Consider the following 19,376-nt stretch of genomic DNA (forward strand, 5'->3'; position numbering starts at 1 on the left):
TTATTCAAGCCGTGGGACAGGGATAACGGCATAGAGTAGAAATGAATTATACACAACCCCCCACTCATTACTTTTTCCCTTTCTTGCAAACCCTCTTGGCATTTCCTGGATTACTAAAGATTTCCTACATTGCATAAATATATGACAAAACATGGGATGCATAGGCTGAAATGTAATGTTAGATATTTGTGATATTGCATTATTTTTTTCAGTGAACCAATACTATGAAGAGAAAAAGATAAATTTTGGAGAAGTTACTTAGATCTTATTTATCTGCTCAATATCCCTCCTTTTTCCATTCAAAGCTTACTTTATAGAGCTGGTCAAAATGTTTCCATTGACTTTTCCATAGCAAAATGACTTTTTAACTAAATGCAACTTTTTAATAACATTTTTCAGCTTTTGTTGGAATTTTTCAAGTTTTCATTACAAAGCCAGCATGTTTAAGTTTGGTTTGAAGTGAAACCTACCAAAATTTCAGTTTCATTACCATCTTCTACAGGGGGAAAATAATTTTCTGATAAATTCTAACAAATAATGGGGACATTATTTTGCACAGATTTCTGTGCTCACCTCAATGCATGTTTTATCCAGGACACACAGGTGGAGGTTTTCATCCAGGATAGATGTAATACAAAGATTAAGACTTTTTCAATAACCCTGTTATAATGGACTTGAAATGCTTCAATGCATGTGTTGGGATATTTTTTAATTAGAGCAAAAAAATAGAGATGAACCAGATTAGGGTGAATTTTTCAACCTCTCTCCCTAAAATCTATTTGTTTAACTTACTAAATATAGACAGATATTATAGATGCTCCAGCTGTGAATAAGGTTCTATATCTCATATATAACTTCACAATGTAGAAAACAGATTTAGGGCTCAGAACAAAGTTAAAGTTTAAGTCTGAATGACTTAATTTCACGAGTTTAATATAGAAACATCACATTAGTAATGGAGAAGAGCAATTCTAATATGAGGTTTCAATTCTGTGGCTTTTAAGACATGTTGGGAAGGACAAGCAAAGGACATTCACTCATGGTCCCATTCACATTATCTAGTTGCTTTGAGTTCTAATACTAATTTTAACAAGTCCCCCAACTGTTTAAATTTCTCATTTTTTCTACCTATGGGTGTGTCTAAACTACATGGCTCCATCGATGGAGCCATGTAGATTAGGCTGATTGGCAAAGGGAAATGAAGTCGCGATTTAAATAATCGCGGCTTCATTTAAATTTACATGGCTGCCGCGCTGAGCCGACAAACAGCTGATCAGCTGTTTGTTGGCTCAGCGCGCTAGTCTGGACGCTCCTGCGCCGACCTGAAAGCCCTTTATCGACCTCCCCGTTATGCCTCGTAGAATGAGATTTACCGGGGAGGTCGATAAAGGCTTTCATGTCAACAGGGGAGTGTCCAGACTAGCGCGCTGAGCCGACAAACAGCTAATCAGCTGTTTGTCGGCTGAGCGCGGCAGTCATGTAAATTTAAATGAAGCTGCGATTATTTAAATCGTGGCTTCATTTCCCTTTGCCGAACAAACAAATCAACATGGCTCCGTCGACGGAGCCATGTAGTTTAGATGTACCCTATCATACTGACACTGCTTCTCTGAGGCTGAGCATTAAGGGCCAGGTACTATTAGGACTGTCAAGCTTATTTTTACATTGCTATCAAGTTATTAGTGCTGTGCATGTGCTACTGTGCAGTAAGCCTTGTGCAAAGGGACACATCCCAAAGTCCCCAACTCACTTTTTTCTTGAGCAATATTTCCAGGGAAGTTTAATGGGAGAAATTGCCCCAGTAAGAACTATGGACTCCAAGACTCAGCTCTAGGTTGTTAATTAACATGGGAGTTTATAGCTACTGCAGTCAACAACATACACCTGTTTAATATTAATTGTAATTTGTTGTGTCGATTCAGAATGCAATTTTCATGAAAGTTAGGTCCTCTGGAGGACAAAGTCAGGCTCTGTAAAGGGGACTAAGGCCAATTCAGCAAAAAATCCAGGAAATTTATGGATTTAGTAGTTAGGCCCACTGATAGGTTTACTAACTTTGGTGGGATGAACTCTTGGCGATTTTATCACATGATGTTATCTTTAATTAAAGATTAATATTTAATTCCTGAAGACTCCAGGACATTCCTGGAGGGTTGGCAACCTTAGGCCCTCACCATTCCCCGCCCTTTCTGTTCATTTCTGCTTCTAGTAATCTCCAACACACCAAGGCAGACAAGTCATGGCCATATTTGATTGAGTTGCACTCTAAGCTACATTTAGAAAATATCTTTATTAGGGCTGTTAAAGGCACAAATTTCTGACATTGTTAAAAAAAATAATCTGAAGTTGCAAGTGTTGTGTTAAAATACACAGTTTTTCAGTTGCATGTTCTACTTACAGAAAACTGTGGTACTGTTGAAAAAGGATCGAAAAAAGGATTAGATGTATCAGCAGGGAATGTCTTTATCTTTAAAAAAGATAAAGAAAAAGATGTTACTTTCAGAGCATAAAAATGAAAAACAAAACAAAAATAAAAAAGCAGCAAAGCATACAAGTATAGCAACGTCTGACAAACTGGAATGGTTCAGCAGCACTCAAATAAACTAACTCAAGAGAAGACCATTGCCAAATACATGTGCAAGTTAATGAGGAATATTCAAAGTAGAACATCTAGCTGAATTATTTTACCCATATTATTAAATCTAACGGGAAACAGCTTGAAGTGTATTGTGACCTGAATGCACACAATATTTCTTCAGCTCTATACCTAATCATGACATGCAATCATTTGGCTTGGTCTTGTGAACACCGTGCATTTTCTAATCAGTAATAAAATGCTTTGCATTAGAAATCCTTACACAGTGTTAGTAGTGGTCAGGAATGTCAGCTAAAGGACTTGTGCTTTCTGGATTGTACACATCCATAGGTTTAGTTATTTATAGCTAACACATATATTCAGTGCTGGAAATGGAGCGTCAGAAGGTAGGACCAGAAGAAAACATGAATTATCACTGTAGGCAATTGATTGGTAATTGCTGTCTCCGGTAATGTTAAGAACTTTAATCCTCGCCATTCCCAATGGTGTTCTAAGGATCAAGCTACATCTCAGGAGGTATTAATATCAGCAGAGTTGAAAATACTAAGAGACCATTTTGCCCTTGGGTTGTGTCTGTAATGAGAATGTTCAGAATTCTCAGTGAAAAATCCTGGTCTCATTTAAGTTAATGGCAAAACTCCCATTGACTTCACTGCAGCCAGGATTTCACCTCAGTGTAGATAAGGTTTTGGTGGACATTACTTCTGTGCTTACTTCCATCTTGAACATTAAGTGAAGAAAAGGAAATTCAACAAATAGCAACCAAGCATTGCCTCTTTTTATTACATATAGTACACAGCTCATTAATCTCCTCTCTAGAATGCAGAAATGGCATTAATCCAAGTTTTAATCAAGTAGAAGTATCGGTTTCAAGATGCACTTCATATTTCCACTAGGGGAAAATGTATTATATATGGAAAAATGTATTTATCATTTTAATAAAAAAAGTAAAACGTTTTTTTCCATTAAACATGCCTTATAACATAATTAGTGCATTATGTTTGAAATATCTGCTAATAAACAAGGAAAACATTCAAGTGCTGACCCAGTTGCTCAAGAAAGGTACATCTGAAATTATGAGGTCAAAAGTAATATAGAAAATGAATATTATCATTTATTTTGTTAACACCAGAAACACATTTGATTTATAATCATGGCATTCAAAATTCATATCCAGCTGCAGCTCAACATTCATACAAGGACAAAGATACTCAAGTGTGTAAACACCTGTTTAACTGAACGTAGAAGTCAATTATATAAATGTATTTGCACTAGAACACAATTCCCTTAAATCATGAAGATACCTGAATAGAGAAATCAAGGAAGAGGAACATTCCAGACTTTTCATAAATATTCATATATCTACATTCCATCAGTAAATTTGATTTTGAGTTACTATGTGCAATTACTAACACACATTACAATATAAATATACAAATTGTATTGCTTAGCAAGTCTGCCACGTTACATTGGCAGATTTGGTTGTCAGTGTAGCATGAATGATTCGGAAGTGGCTGTGTATTTTTGAAACACCACAAACCCAGAAGTCAATCTTGTCATTCTAGATTTATGAAGCATTGACATTTCAGTGTCTGAGTATAAGACACAGAGCACTTCATTGTAACACACCACTGTAGCCAAAGGGCATTATACAAATCTAAAACCAGTCATTCCTATCGGACCTCAGCATGATATGCAGAAACCCAAATCTCTCTAATTTTGTGGACTAGTCTCATTAAAAGAACAAAGTTTAGTAACTGAAAACGGAGGTGAAGAAAAACACAAACATTATTCAACAGCTTGGTGGGAGTATGGACCAGAAGCACATTAAAAAAGTTGGTCTTGATGACACACTGAGATACATAATGATGTGAGAAAAAGAATCTTCTAGAGTCAGCTACTAAATTTGTGTACGTGTCAGAGGCCCAACTTTTGTATCAATACATTACTAATATCAGTTTATCTGGTTTAGTTTCAAACATACTTTTCCCTTTTCTGGAGTTGTGCTTATTTAATCTGAGGACAGAGAATTCCAGACTAATAAAATTAAAAGATTGTGTAGACCCCCAAGACACCATCTCCAGGCATCAACCAAGTGTAAATCAATTCAGAACAACTAAGACATGTGAGAAATTTCATACCTGTGCAGCATTAGGAGCCAGAAAGTGAAGCCATTCTGCCCACTCCGCGCCACCAGTCCAATCCTTTTGTCTCCCTCATTTCTTTCTTTTCCTGTGTTTTACATGAATAGCAACATATACCGATTCACCCAGACTATACTTTGGTAGAAACACAGCTGAGAATTCTCCTACAGTTGGTGTAGGAGGAGGGAGCTGTCTTGTTTGCAATGGCTGGAGGCTTTTCTCTTCTGGTCTGCGGTGCAGGCAGGGTACCTCAAATATCCAGAGGAAATGGGGCAATGCTACTGATCTCTTCTGTAAAATGCTCTGAGATCTACTGATGACAAGTGTTACAGTAGAAGCTCAGAGTTGCGAACATCTTGGGAATGGATGTTGTTAGCAATTCTGAAATGTTCATAACTGAACAAAATGTTATGGTTGTTTCTTTGAAAAGTTTTCAGCTGAACATTGACCTAATCCAGCTTTGAAACTTTATTATGCAGAAGAAAAATGCTGCTCCCCACCTTTTTTTCAGTTTACATTGAACATAGCACCATTCTGTATTGGGGAAAGGGAGGGGGCGGTTGGCAGGGGAGGGTTGTCTCTGTTGCTGCCTGATTGTGTACTTCTGGTTTCAAATGAGGCATGTGTTTCACTGATCAGTTCATAACTCTGCTGTTCATAATGCTGAGCTTCTACTGTATCTAAGAGCTAGAAGTTATTTTCTAGAGCCTCTTCTTATATCCAGGTGCAGTTAGGCTATTGAGAAATTATAATAAACATGGGGAAGACTAGTGCAGAAATTGGCAATCTAAGGTAAAAATGCAACCACAGACTGTGTAGAAGCTCAGGTGGATCCCCTGTTCTACATTTCCAACAAGAGTGCTGCAGGCAGGAACAATGCGCAGTGATGGCCAACCGGTGGGAACGAACAAAGGAAGAAACCCCTGAATATGACTGGCCCATAGAGGAAGGAGCTGCTAAGGGACACTATCTGCTGCCTACTCTGAGATGGAGATAGGAAGAAGAGCGGAGCCTTGGTCAGTTATGTGGAGCTGTCTCCATTTGCACCAGTGAGCCCACTGCAGAAGGAATCAGGTAGCTTTCTGATTTTCACAGAGCCATGTTATGAGGGACAGATGGGTTGAGAGCGAGGGAGGAAGGAGAAAGAAGGCTGCTGGATTGTGTCTCGTGCCATCACTTAGGTGACATATTAGAATGACTTTGAATGATAAATCCTGTTCTTCAAGATGTTTCCTCCCTGCAAGAGATGAACTTGTTTTGTAATCTGGTTAAAATAGTTTTAATCATTAATTGTCAGGTTAAAATGGCTTTTATTTCAGGAGGGCCACTAAGCACAGGTGTTTGGACATTGTCTCATGCTCTGATGGTTTTTCTCACATACTGGTACAAGAGATATGATTGCATTACTATGGCAAAAATACCTTGCACAAACACGTCCTCATCTAGAGTATTTTATTTAGTTGGGTCAATAATTTGTCAGATTTTAGCCACTCTTACTAAATGAGACAAGACCAAATAAAGCTAACCAACATACTGGAACAGAAGTCCACTGCCTGGTAAACTTCTGGGGGATTCATTTGACAATCTGCAGAATAACTATATCACTTTTGGAAAAAAAAACAAACAGAATTTTGATCCTTTGTGGATAATCTCTCTTAGAAATGTCAGCATTTTCCTGCTAGTATGGAAACTGTTTGCTGTATCATTAGTTTTATCTTGCCATAAAATGCTTTGAAGGCATCCCTGCCAGAGCTGCAAAGAATTTTCAGTGTCCATTTTGCATTGTTGTTTGCATTGCGAGGGGAAGAGAAAAGAATAAGAGCAGGAAGAGGGAAGAATTAGTCTTTGCCGATCTTCTCCTTTTCCTCACGTTTGTTCAAAATGTCTTCTTACATGTAATTTAAACTCTGATTTAAAGGAATGGTGCATATGAAATTAACTAGTTCCAGCACATGGGACTACCACAAGTATTCTATAATTACAAAATTACCACTCTCAGGAACACTTAGCCTTTTTTATTCTGATCTGCTGTATTCAAGAGGAGAGAAGGTAACTGACAGCAAAGTATATCCACTGCCTTAGCACCAGTTTATTTTTCCTGTTCAGATCTCTGAAAACATTTTGTATTTTGTCGTGTACGTCACTTGTACCAGTACATTCTGGTTAAGGACCTTGTAACATCTTTGGAAAAGGCATGTCTTCCCAGCTGGGTGTGCAATGTGACTGTTTGCTTATACTGAGCCAGATGGCCTGTAGAGGTAAGGAAAAGCTCTAACTTAGACATGTCAGCAGCTTCCTGTGCATTGTCGTGGATGCAGAACATCTACCACATGAGATACTTTCACAGAGGCAGGTCTCAATGTGTACGATGGCCAGAAGAGTATTTTCTATTTCAGAAACACACAAACTAGATAACATTAGATCTGTGGTGATAAGGGGCCACCTGCCTCTCAGTCCACGTTCCCTCTAATCTTTTCTCTCCATGTGCAAATTTTTTCCATCCATGTTGGAATGCATTTTCCTGTGCATGGAGGCATGTGTGAATGTGCATCACCAGTAGAAACAAAACACCTAGCTGTGGGTGCTCTGCCAATTAGCTGGGTGGCATTTGGATCTCTCCTGAGCAGCTGCATAAGCACTCAGCTTATAGGGAACACTGCTCACAGCATAGAGAGACCTGTTTGTGCTCTGCCCAGCCAGAAGGAACTATTTGTTTACATACTGTTAGCACACCCTAGTACTGACTGACCTGTGGTATTACCTCATGAAAGTAGTTTATATACCTATTGCACTAACTGACTGGCAGTTCCTCCTTCCAACATCAGTGATGAGATCCTCTTCCTTTTTGTGTCTTTGCAGCTTTTTTTAATGTTTTTCATCAGCTGGTGCCACACAATTCTTGGGGGGGAAGCTACCTGGTGAGCTAGGAAATGCAAAGATAAACAGATAATGTCCATCATAGTGCAACAGCATCTGAGGAATTTTTTCAATGAAAATAGCTTATCTGACACCAACACTCACTCAGGCAACGTCTTAAGCCTATTCATCTCCCTCAGTAAAGCAGAGGCTGTGTAACATGACAGAGACAAAGATTTATTGTATTAGCAAAACTACATATGATTGTTGAACCTTGGGGGAAAAACTGTGGATTGAATGCCCTTTGGAAGAACAGCACTGCAGCATAATAATTTTCTAGTAAAAAAATTCGAGATCCATTGTGCCTGTTGAAACAATACAATGTATCAGTATCAGTGGAAGGATTAAATTAATAATTCATACATTCATACAGACAGTGAAAAAATTTGAAAATGTACCTTTCATATACTAGTATGTAACCAAGTGCGAAACTTCAGCAGCTGTTTTGGCTTATCCGCAAGATGATGAATTCCCAGGTAATAGAACATGTTTTCTTGAATATTTAGTTGCCTACTGTTGTCTGATCTGTGAAGGTAACAGCTCCTTGTCTGATCCTCATGTTTCCTTTTACTCATCTCCTGTGTGATCAGACTGTAGCTTGAGGCCAAGGAAAGAGATTAATAACCTCGCACTTTAAGCAACTTTCAGCAGTTTTTGAAAACAGGTGCCAGTAAATTTGATTCTTTAATTCCCCTAGCTGTCTTATAACAGCATCTATTTTTCATCCATTGTGATAATTGTTTGTCAGATTTCTTGCATGTACATACTTTCCTTATGTGCTGTCATCATCAGGTCCGTTACCTTTAGAATTTCATTTACGTACCCCCCTTTCACCACACACAAGACACCGACTTTTAGCTGATTTAGCACAATAAGCATAGCACTAAGGAGGCCACAAGCCCCTTAATGGTGCAAAGGAGACATAATGCTGGCTTACACTGGCTTTAAAAGCCAGCAAAGGATCTCCCCAATTTGAAGGAATTCACACATAGTGTCGTTTCTCTACACGGCCCTCATTGATGGGGGATGGGGAGTGTAGTCTGAAGTAGAATGTATGGTTGGGGTGCTGCTACTTCTGCTGTGCTCCTGCAACTTCTGATGGCCAGATTATCCACTGGGGCCATTGCAAGCAAGGTGCACGTTAGAGCTTGCTCACAGCTAAGGTTTGAGGCCATGGTGATCAATACACCAGGAATGTTCCAGAGAAAGTTCAGGTGTTGTTTGCAGAGGCTAATATACAAATCATTTACATGTATAAGCAGATCTCCTCTCCATCCCTTTAGGCAGAGCGCTTAATAGAAAGAGATGCAATACAAAGTCTGAACCTGGAGATGTATTTGTCCATGTGGGAGGCCTGGACAGGTGTGGGTGCTGGTGCCATCTTTGTGCATCTCCTTGCGGCAGAACAGTCTGCTGATTGTTGTCATGGCAACTGTATTTGTTGGCTGGATATTAAGGAGTTACTGGAAGGAGCAATGTGGCTGAGGCTACTTCCAGCAGTGCAGACTGTAGAAAGTGACAGGAACGAAGGCCACCTGTCTCTCCACAGGATCAATCCTGGCTCGGCTTCACAGTGAAACTTTGCCCTGAGGCTGCACTGGTGATGATATTTAGTTCCTCAAAGAACACCGAGAGAGAATAATGCAGCCACTGTAAACAAGACATTCTTCATGCTTTCATAGCCTCAAGTGCCCTTCCGGTGGATGTTGTGAAGGTCTGTAAGCTTGAGAGAAACACTACATGTGCTGAAGTTATCCTGAACTACAGCTCCTCAGAAACAACATAGCAAGACATGATGTCACGAAAACCAGCCTGACACGGCAGTATTTGCTTGGACTTTGTTTTGAGGCAGAAAAAAAGTGCATTGCCTAGACTGGACTCTAATAAGTAGATTGCATCACTAGGGTATCATTGGTTAACTTCTTTCCACCATTACCAGTGATGGCAACAACTTTGGAGTATTAGGGGTTTTTTTGGACTGTGTGTACAGCAAAGAAAATAAACAACATGCAACATAGCCCTGCAGAACAGCAGACAGAAGTTGTTGTCACAGAAGCTCTAGAGCTACTAGTAAGCAGCCATATGGGTGATATGAAGAGAAAATACAAGAATAAGATGATTCATACCACAATCAGAGAACCTTGAGTAAAGCATAAGTTATACAATCATGTATTTCCAGATTGTATGTTCGTTGGAGTGCTGGCTAGTAACTGAAGCATATGGAGCTGTTGCCCACTATACAAATCATTCTTTACAATCACAGACCTTGTTGATGGTTCACTATCCAACAACTGTTCACTAGTCATGCTTGGTAACTCTGAGCCCAAGTATCAATGCAAACAGCCAACATTCACCACCCTGATAATATTCTGAGAAAGATCAGTTATGCATTCTTACCAAAAGTGTTTCATCTTGTCAGATTCAAAAGCACCAAGGTTACGCTGCTCTGTTAAGCAGTTACTTCAGATCAATGCCAACACTGTACCATATGACCCTTGTGCAGTGCAAACAAATGTTATCTGTGTGCTAATCCTGATCTTTGCCTACATAAAGTCCTGAAATATTTGAGATCTCCAGACAACCCACCAAATTTGGCTTAACTTACTGCTAATGTCAGAATAATAATAATTAGTTTGAATAAAACTGACTTATTTTTTCAGGTAACTCATGATTTACTGAGACCATTATAATCCCCAATGATTTTTGCAAGACCATGTTCAAACACACTGCACAGAATGGGTTAAGTCCCAGTGGCAGAAGGAAGTTGTTAAAATTACAGGGTGGTATAAACAACAAAGAGCTTAAGCATGTGCTTAACTTTAAACATATGATTTCTGCCACTGACCTCAAAGACACTATTCAAAGGTTTAATGTTCAGCACAAGCTTGGATAATGGCTATCATGAACTTAGAAATATCAAAGTAGAATAAAATATCTTAAATAGTTTCACTGTGCTGTATTCTGCAGTTCTAGTTATAGTAAATGTTTGTTGAGAGTGAAATTTTTCTGTGAAAAATCTGAATTCATAATTTGCAGTTCTTCGATTTGCAGTGCAAGTCACTTCAGACGTGATGGGCACAATAGCTTTTTTTCCCTCTTGATTTACCTGATTTTAATCAAAACGTTTATAGGATGCAACAGTTTGTTTGGTTTGGGATTAGTACATATACAAATTTAAAATAGTGTTTGCTAAATCATTTACAATAGTTATTATAGCAAAGAAACTATTTACTAATAACCATGGCCATTAGCTATTAAATATTAAAACTGCCTGATACCAAATATTGGAAACTCATCTGTATTACAGGTATCCGTCATAAAGTCCCAGGGTGCAGGTTCAAACACATGAAAGTTCATGATTCCAGTGTTTATAAATTCAAGTATTTGCATGTTAATATCTCAACAGATTAGTCCGCTTTATTCATCAGATGGTTCTGCTTTGGGTGAGTCTTCCATGAAAAAAATCCAGCAACAAAGAAAAATATATTGTTTGTTTTCTGTGGGGTTATTTCCATCTCTTGCAGAACAGACTGGGGCCTTTCCTGCAAAGCCAGCCTCCCAAGGAAAGAAACAGCACTCTTGCCTACTCCAGGGCAAGTATATTATATAATTTTAGCAGAAGAAGAATTCCAGTTGATTGGGACTATTAGCATATTCCTGACTTTTGTCCAGCCTCAGTTAGAAAAGGAATTTCTCCTGTGGAGGGATTAAGGGAAAAGCATAACATAAAATGTTCTACTCAGCAAAATAAAGAAAACACAGTAGCTTGCTTGCCCCGAGGCTGCTTTTTGCACTGCTTCTCTTGTGGTTTGTATAAGGGGCAAAAAGATCCATGTGATCCATTATTAAAGAGAGCTCAGTGAAAGGGAGTTTTCCTATAAAATGAATGGGAACTAGGGAGCTCTTGTGGGAAGTGACACATTCTGGAGTTTAAAAATATATTTGTCAAAGAATGGAAAATCCTTCTTTTAATCCCCCAGCGAGTCTACTGGGACCAAGCCCACTTTTTAGTGTAAGAAGAATTCATATAATGGGCCAGATACTGAGCCCCAACAAATTGCTTTGCTCTGCTCCAGCAGTGCAAGGGCAGCTTACAGCAGCCCTCAGTAAGAAACTGGAGATTCTCTGAGTGGCAGTAGCCATCCTTGCTTGCTCTATACCACCATTCCCAGCACCATCCAGTGCAGGATGTAGAGATGTAGCCAAAGCATGCTGTAGTTTAACAATCTCTGATGAAGAGCCCCAGGGGCTATTATAAATTGGTGCAATTTAGAGCTGCCCTGTAGCAACCCAAAGTTGTGCCAAAGGCTGAAGAAAGGATGTGTCACATGGCCATTCCGTCTCCTCTCATGTGCACTGTGTGGCACATCTGGGGATTAAGACCTATACATTTTCCATTGAATCTAGGCTTTTCTCATGCCTTAGGTATTTACATGAAGGTTCTTGGATCTTCCACACTGGCGTATACACATTGCTGTCAGAACTCATCATCTCTGAAACTTGGGAACAAATTTTTCCTGCTTAAGGAAAGTACACTGGTAGGTGCACCAATCATATGGCCTGAGACAGTCCTCAGGTCAGATGCAAGAACATCATAGATGTCAATATGAGCCTTTGTCCACGTTGCATAGTTGCCATGATCTTTGGTGCTTGAAGTGGGAAGATAGGAAGGGAATTCTTTTCTTCAAATCACCAGCAGTGAGAAGGGAGAGTATATAGTTGTGATGGACGTTGACATTTTGAAAGCACATGGTCTATCTAGTACTGCTCAGTCAAACTCGTTATCTACAGTCCTGGAGTGTCACTCACTGATACAAACACATGAAATTTGCCTAGATATCAATGTATGAGGTTGGTGACTATTGGGTCTGACAGAACACTCAGTTTGGAAACAACAATTAACAATCAACAAGCTTATGCTCCAATACATCTGTTAGTCTATAAGGTGCCACAGGACTCATTGTCGCTTTAACAATCAACAAGATTGCCAAGGGTTGTGCACAAATGGGGTTGGTCAGCACATGTATATTCCCATTGTACCTGACTCACTGGTCCATATCTCTAGCACTACCAGTAGGGACCTCAATGAAGCAATTGCAGATGCCTGGATAGGCATTCCAGATGGACCTTGCAGTCCTCTCACTAGATACCATCTAACTAATATACAGGATTTTGACAATGGCAATCAGGGGTAGCTATTCAGAATCAGCCCTCTAGCTTATTTTAGGCACAGCAATAACAAAGGGCAATAACGTGTCACAATTCACAGATGGTTTACTCCACTAATTTCACGTGCTGTGACTCCAGCAGAAAGTTTCAGTCTGTGACTACAGAACAAAAGAAGGAGAAAATTGGAAGTTAGTTTATTACACAAGCAGTAATTCCTGATTATCCACTGGAAACACTATGAATGTACCTGCTTTGCTGACCCTCACGCAATTCAAAAGAGCCAGTACATTCAGTTCTGTGTTCTGTTGGGGGGAAGGAGGGAGAGGGAAGGGCTCTAATTTTAAATTAACGAAGTGACTCTAGAGAACATTCCACTACTGCTCCAAAGGCCTGATCCAAACCCAGTGATGTTAAAAGGTGCCTGTGCATGAACTTCAGTGCATTTCTAATCAGATTCAATGTAAACAGTGACCAATTACTTGGTGATATGTCAGTTCATCTACTGTCATGGTGACTTCTAAGCTCTTCTCTTTATGATTCAATTAAGCTTTTAATTTCTGCTGTAACAAGGTCTATGGTACCCCAAAGCTGCAGCCAGAACTTACACTGCCTGGTACAAGCTGTCGCTGCAATAGGAATACACAGGGTTACAAATGTGAGTGTACTGTCTCCATACAAACACATGAAGTTTATGCAACATAATCACAAAGAAACACATACACCCTGTTATCGTTTCTACATTATTTTTCCTTGAGATCTTACTCAACTAGCCTGAAGAAACTTGATTTCCATATATTATAATCACACTTTCTAATACACGCTGACTTTTCTAAAACAAAACAAAAAAAGGAAAATATGGGCTGAATATGTAACTCAGTTATGAAAATTATGCATGTATTATTATTCCTAATATTGGTGGTTATCATAATAGAGTAACAACATTTACTGTGTGGTTGCACTGTTCAAAGACAGGACATACATTGCCTGTCCTCAAGAGCAAACGGTGCAAGAAAAGATTGCAGCATACAAGGACCATGGTATATTACAGATGAATTAGTGTTTTAAATTATATACATTAATGTTCCCACACCATCAGCCATTCACCCATTAACACCTTGACTTTATCCTGTGCTTCAGTTTCATTGTCCTTGTGTCCCTTTCTTCCATCATTTTATCTCCTCCCTTCAGGCTAAAGAGAGGTTAAATAAATCTTATAATTAAGTCAATATTATTTTATTTTTCCTGATAATAAACATATCAGAGCAAATCAAATACCTGCTTTTGTCTGTGCATGTGACTCTCCTGTTGCAAAGGACAATGAAAGGGGAACATCTAATCAATGAACAGCTTAACAAAGACCAAGTAACCTGTTATTTATGTATCATGCTGGCCATGGGGGTTTTTGTCTGCCTCTAACGGCTGGTTGACATCAGAGTATCAGACCTGACTCCAGCTGCTTGGAAACTGAGTTAGTTACTCCTTTAACACAAGTACTACAGAGTCATCATATGTTTTGCACTGAAGGTTCAAATCCCAGTGATGAGAGGGGGCAATTATACCTGATTACTATAATTTAGCTGCGAGGAAAAATATAGTTGAGTACTATTTGCTGTTTTTACAGGTTTTACATGTTGCGTGACTCAACCAATCAAAAACCAAACTTCAAAGCAGATGTTTCAATTTTTGGGTGGAACTAGGAAACGTTCAATAGAAATTCCATCCAGAAGCCTGGCAGTCAGTGGACTCTTGATAACTGATTTAGAACCATATATGTATCAATTCACCGGTGTGTTGGAAACAATACAGGTACACAATAGCTGCTCTTCGGAGCCTAAATACAATTGTCACTAACTATAGTAAGGAAGAGAGAGATTATGAACATTACAACTGCTGAGACACAGGGATTGCGCACCCATCAAACTAAAGAAGAAGTGGTTCATAGGCCTTTTATCAGAGGAATTAGAAATGGCTTATGTGATAGCACAACTACCACACTTGGCTCACTTAGAGTATGTCTACATTGCATGCTTATTTCAAAATAAGCTATTCCGGAATAGTTATTCCAAAATAACTTATTTCGAAATAGCACGTCTAGACTGCAGGGAAGCCTCAAAATTAGTCTGAAGCAGGTTATCCTAATGTAGACATGCTATCTCGAGTTAGTGCCCCAGGAGGCACTGGGGAGGAATATCTTAGAATGCCCCTGGTGAGAGGCTATTTCAAAATAGCAGCAGTGGAGCATCTACACAAGCCACATTTCAAAATAGCTATTTTGGAATAGGCATTATTCCTCCTAGAATTAGGTTTACAAATTTTGGAATAAGCCGTCCGCTACTTCGAAATTATTTCAAAATAATGGAATGGCTGTGTAGACGCTTGCATTGTTATTTCAAAATAACGCTAGCTATCTCGAAATAACGGTGCAGTGTAGACACACTCTTAGTGTCAGCCAGCTCATAAAATAAATTTAGTCTTTCATAAGCTTCTACAATACACAAGATTAATGTTTTTCAATTGTTTCATGTATGCAATAGTAAAGAAAGGAAGAAAAAGAGGATAACAAGTATATCTAGACATTGACGCTATGTGATTGAAAAGTCCTGCCCATGTACCTCTTGCCTTCATTTTAAAATATTTATCTTTTAGCCCAGATCATTAGCTGGTAAAGACTGATACTGCTGCATTGAAGTATAAGAAGCCATGCTTATTTATTCCAGCAAAGTAGCTGACACCTGGTTTATCTGAGAGACGAAGCAATAACTTTAAAAATGTTTGACACTAAATCAAAACAACAATATTAGGGAAAACAATATTTGGCCACATTTACAAAAGTAACTGGGAGCCTAAAAATGCAGATACATCCCTAACTTTGCAGGGGAGTTTGGTGCTAACTTACTTAGAGGATTTTGTCAATCCTACTGGGCACTTTAATACTTTAAAAATATGGCTAATTGTCTTTTTGTTTATGTTTATTTACTTGAACCCCTTGCAGAGATGGTTTTTCATTTATTCCAAATAAGAAAATTGTTGCTGGCCCTGAATGCTCAATTTTGTAGGTATTTGAGTTTTGATTCCTTTTGGTTTTAAAATTATGGTGGTACTCAAAAGCCCTATCATTTTGATTCTCCTAGGTACTCTGAAAATGGTGCCATGTCTTGCTGCATCAACGCCAGGTATATAAGTTCTCAACTAACCATAGTATAACACTAACTGCAATAAAGATAAATATAGAGAAATTCACTCACTGCCCTTTATAACTACCATACTGTCTACCTCACTGATCCTCCCGCTTATCTTAACACTGATAAAAAATCTCCCAAAAGGTACACTGGTGGGAGAAGTGCCAAGATAAGATGCTTCCATAGGAAAAAAAAAGATTTGACTGACTGAATTCTTTTCTATCAGCACAGGGTCAGCTATTGTATCCAACTAAGATTTTAGGTTTTGGAGCAACTACATTTGGAACTAGCTTTGCCATTAGATCTGGTTCACTTTCTGGGTATTCTGCAAAGTCCATCCTTTTCTTTCTTCTTTCAGGCTGCTGAGGGGGGAGTGAGCCAAGGTTGTCGGTCTTTTATTTATTTTGAAGTTTTTGAATGTATGGGAGCTGAGAGCCCTGCATGGGGCCTATGGTTCCATTTTAACAATTTAAAGAAATACATGGATAAAAAATGTCATACAACACACATTACCAGCACACATGCTGGAAAAACTTCCATACTACAGTATGCTTTCTGGCACTCCTCCATTGCTTCCATGTTACTTGTCAAAAGTTGTCTGGTTGGTCATTTAGAATTCAAGAGCAGCCAGCCACAAGATTCATCAGAATGGGCACGGCACAACAATGCACACCTGTCTCTCTTTAAACAAAACAGCTCAGGAGATATGCTTAATAACTACCCTCTCTGTTTGGTACCTTATTCTGTTCCTGCACAAATCAAATCCAATTTATCACATTGTCCACTGGTGCAGATTGAGCAATTGATTTATCGTCTTGATCTTTTTCTTTCTGTCAGAACACAGTTTCAATCAATTCAAAACCAGAGATGTTGCATTATCCACAGCTGATTTGAAGAGCTCAGCAACATGTCCTTATTGGCCAGTCAGAACATGGGAAAATAAACATCCATTGATCCCATACATATAAAGTTGCTTAAAGATGGGGAATATGGATAAAACAGAAGTAAATCAAACATATTAAATTGCGTACCATCCCATTTATGTCTTTACACACTATCTTGTGATTTTTCCTCATCTCTTATTATATATTTTAATTTCTTATATCCTTCTTATACCATGCAAGTCATGGTGCCTTCAGCCTAGCACCAGAAAGACAGTCACTAACATATTCCACTCCACCTCCATTATGTCACTGCTAAGAGGGAACTAAACATCATAATGAATGGTCAGAGGCTGAAACATACCCAGTTTACGTAGGCATGACCCTCAAACTGAACACTAACAAACAAAAGTAACCAGAGCAAGATAGCAGCAAAGCTCAAGTGACACAACAACCTTCTCAGCAAATTGGTAGGCTCTTCATCGGGAGCAGAAGTTCCAGCCATAAGGACCTCAAACCTTGACATTGCACACTCAATAGTAGAGCACTGCTCACCACTATGAAGTTAACTGGCACACACCAAACACACACAACTCAACGCTGTGCATCATTATAGGAATTCTTTCACCACGTCATCTTCCTGGGCTTCTAGTTCTGAGCCACATTGCTCCCCCTTACATCAGGAGGGTCATTCTAACTGGCCAGTTGCTCAAGAAGGTACATGCCAACTGCCAATCACCTCCTCATCACAGTCCCTACTGTTCCTCCGCCCACACATCCTTGACCCACCACATTGTCAGTGGACCCTTCTTAGCAGATTATGGACTAGGAAAGGCCTCTGTGAAGTAGCCAGCACCACTGAAGTCTCTGACACAATCCAAGCTGAAGCTGTGGTCCAGGTCAATGATACACACTGTTGAGCAGTGCCCACTAACAAAATCCAGAGTTCCACTTGGCCACTGAGAATGCTGTTGCTTGACTTGCCAAATGCACAAATGTCACATAAACAAATGCCCTTCTTTTGTGGATAGGGTAAGGGCCAATTCCTAAATAGTTATAGTGCAGTAGTCATAGTTTAAATTTACTAATGATCACAAAATTAGGATCCAGTAGACTGTCTGGGAACCCTGACTGAATTCCAGGATTCTCTGGGTATCCTGAACTTTACTAATTCAAACAGCCTTAGAGAGACTAGCACATACACCATAAAAAACCTAGTGCTTCAACATTCAGAATAAATGTTGCAAGGGTATTTTAAAGTCTTATATATAGTGCTTTGTTTGCAGGAATTATTACAAAACAGCTATTAGAAAGTCAAGTCGCAAAATGCACTCATCAATTATTTTGGATGCTTCAACACTATGACTGTTTTTACACTGTGCTGGAGACCATTCTCTAGTTATTAGAATACTTTATCTAGTATAAATGACGCCCAGGTGATGTGCCTTCGACACATTTACTTGTATCAGGGTGATTACTTGAATGTGCGCACAATACCCTTCCAGTACACACAGTACTTCTTTCCCCCCTTTTTAATATCCACAGCTAAATTTCTCTGAGTTTTGATTTTGCCATGCTTACAGCATGTGGGTTGGAGCACTCAGAGATATCTCATAGTTAAATTGTGTTCAAATCTGACTGACAATGAAATGCTCTTTTCAGTCAACTTAGACAAGTCCTGCCTTTTCACATTACAATATCAATGTAAAGTATTTCCTTAAGCTCTAGTGGAAGCGGGAAGGACTGGATTTACACCTTACGTGTTCCTGGACATGGTGTCTTCAGCACTCCTGCTGCCTACAGTTGACCTTCCTGTTGCACACAGTTTGAGAGATAATGCCCCCCTAAACACATGCCTATGGTGCCTAACTGGAAATTTGGCCTTTGAAGCAGGTCTTCCAGTTGCAATGACTATTTTTTGTCATTTATTAGATTAATATGGACTTGGAGGGCATGATTTTCAAAAGGGTCACAAATATAGGGTGTAAAACGTACACATTGCTGTGTGCTCCTTGAACATACTACTATGTTTCCACATATTACTGTGTTTCTCAATTACCGTGTTTCCACAAACTGAGTAGTTGTGCAGACATATGAGTATTGTTTTAATTGGCCAGTTGGATATACAAATTCCCAATTTGTACGTGCAGTTATGTATTCTGAAGTTAGGGATTTACATTTTTGTTTCTTATCCTTTCAGAATGGGTGTTCTTACTTATTTTCTCCAATCCACTTTGCACAATGGAACATCTTCTTGGGAAGATGTTCAGGATAGAACGCTTCTGGTTCGTGAGTGTGTTAAAATGCTTTTTAAAGTGTTTTAGGTTGAAATTGTTTATCTTCAGTTTTTAGTACAACATACAGGCTGAGAGAGGTATGCAAATCAAGCACTTAGGAAGTGCAAATGAGCCTGGGATTTAAATACCCTGGGCTTCATTTGCATACTCACATTCTGAAGCTGTGCCAATCAGGCTCAGTGTCGAAAGCAAAA

General features: G+C 39.1%; 1 protein-coding gene across 2 annotated transcripts in view; it reads right to left on the minus strand.

Moving 5' to 3' along the window:
• The window catches only part of EPB41L4B (erythrocyte membrane protein band 4.1 like 4B), a 266,752-nt gene that overhangs the window by 8,293 nt on the left and 239,083 nt on the right, over positions 1–19,376 (minus strand). For both annotated transcript variants that reach the window (XM_075921605.2, XM_089776480.1), the window contains exon 23: positions 2,399–2,467. In XM_075921605.2, coding sequence (XP_075777720.1) covers positions 2,399–2,467 — 69 coding nt within the window. The remainder of the gene's footprint in view (positions 1–2,398; positions 2,468–19,376) is intronic.

This window comes from Pelodiscus sinensis, chromosome 2, assembly GCF_052426305.1.
Source record: "Pelodiscus sinensis isolate ZL-2025 chromosome 2, ASM5242630v1, whole genome shotgun sequence".
Lineage (NCBI taxonomy): Eukaryota > Metazoa > Chordata > Testudines > Trionychidae > Pelodiscus > Pelodiscus sinensis.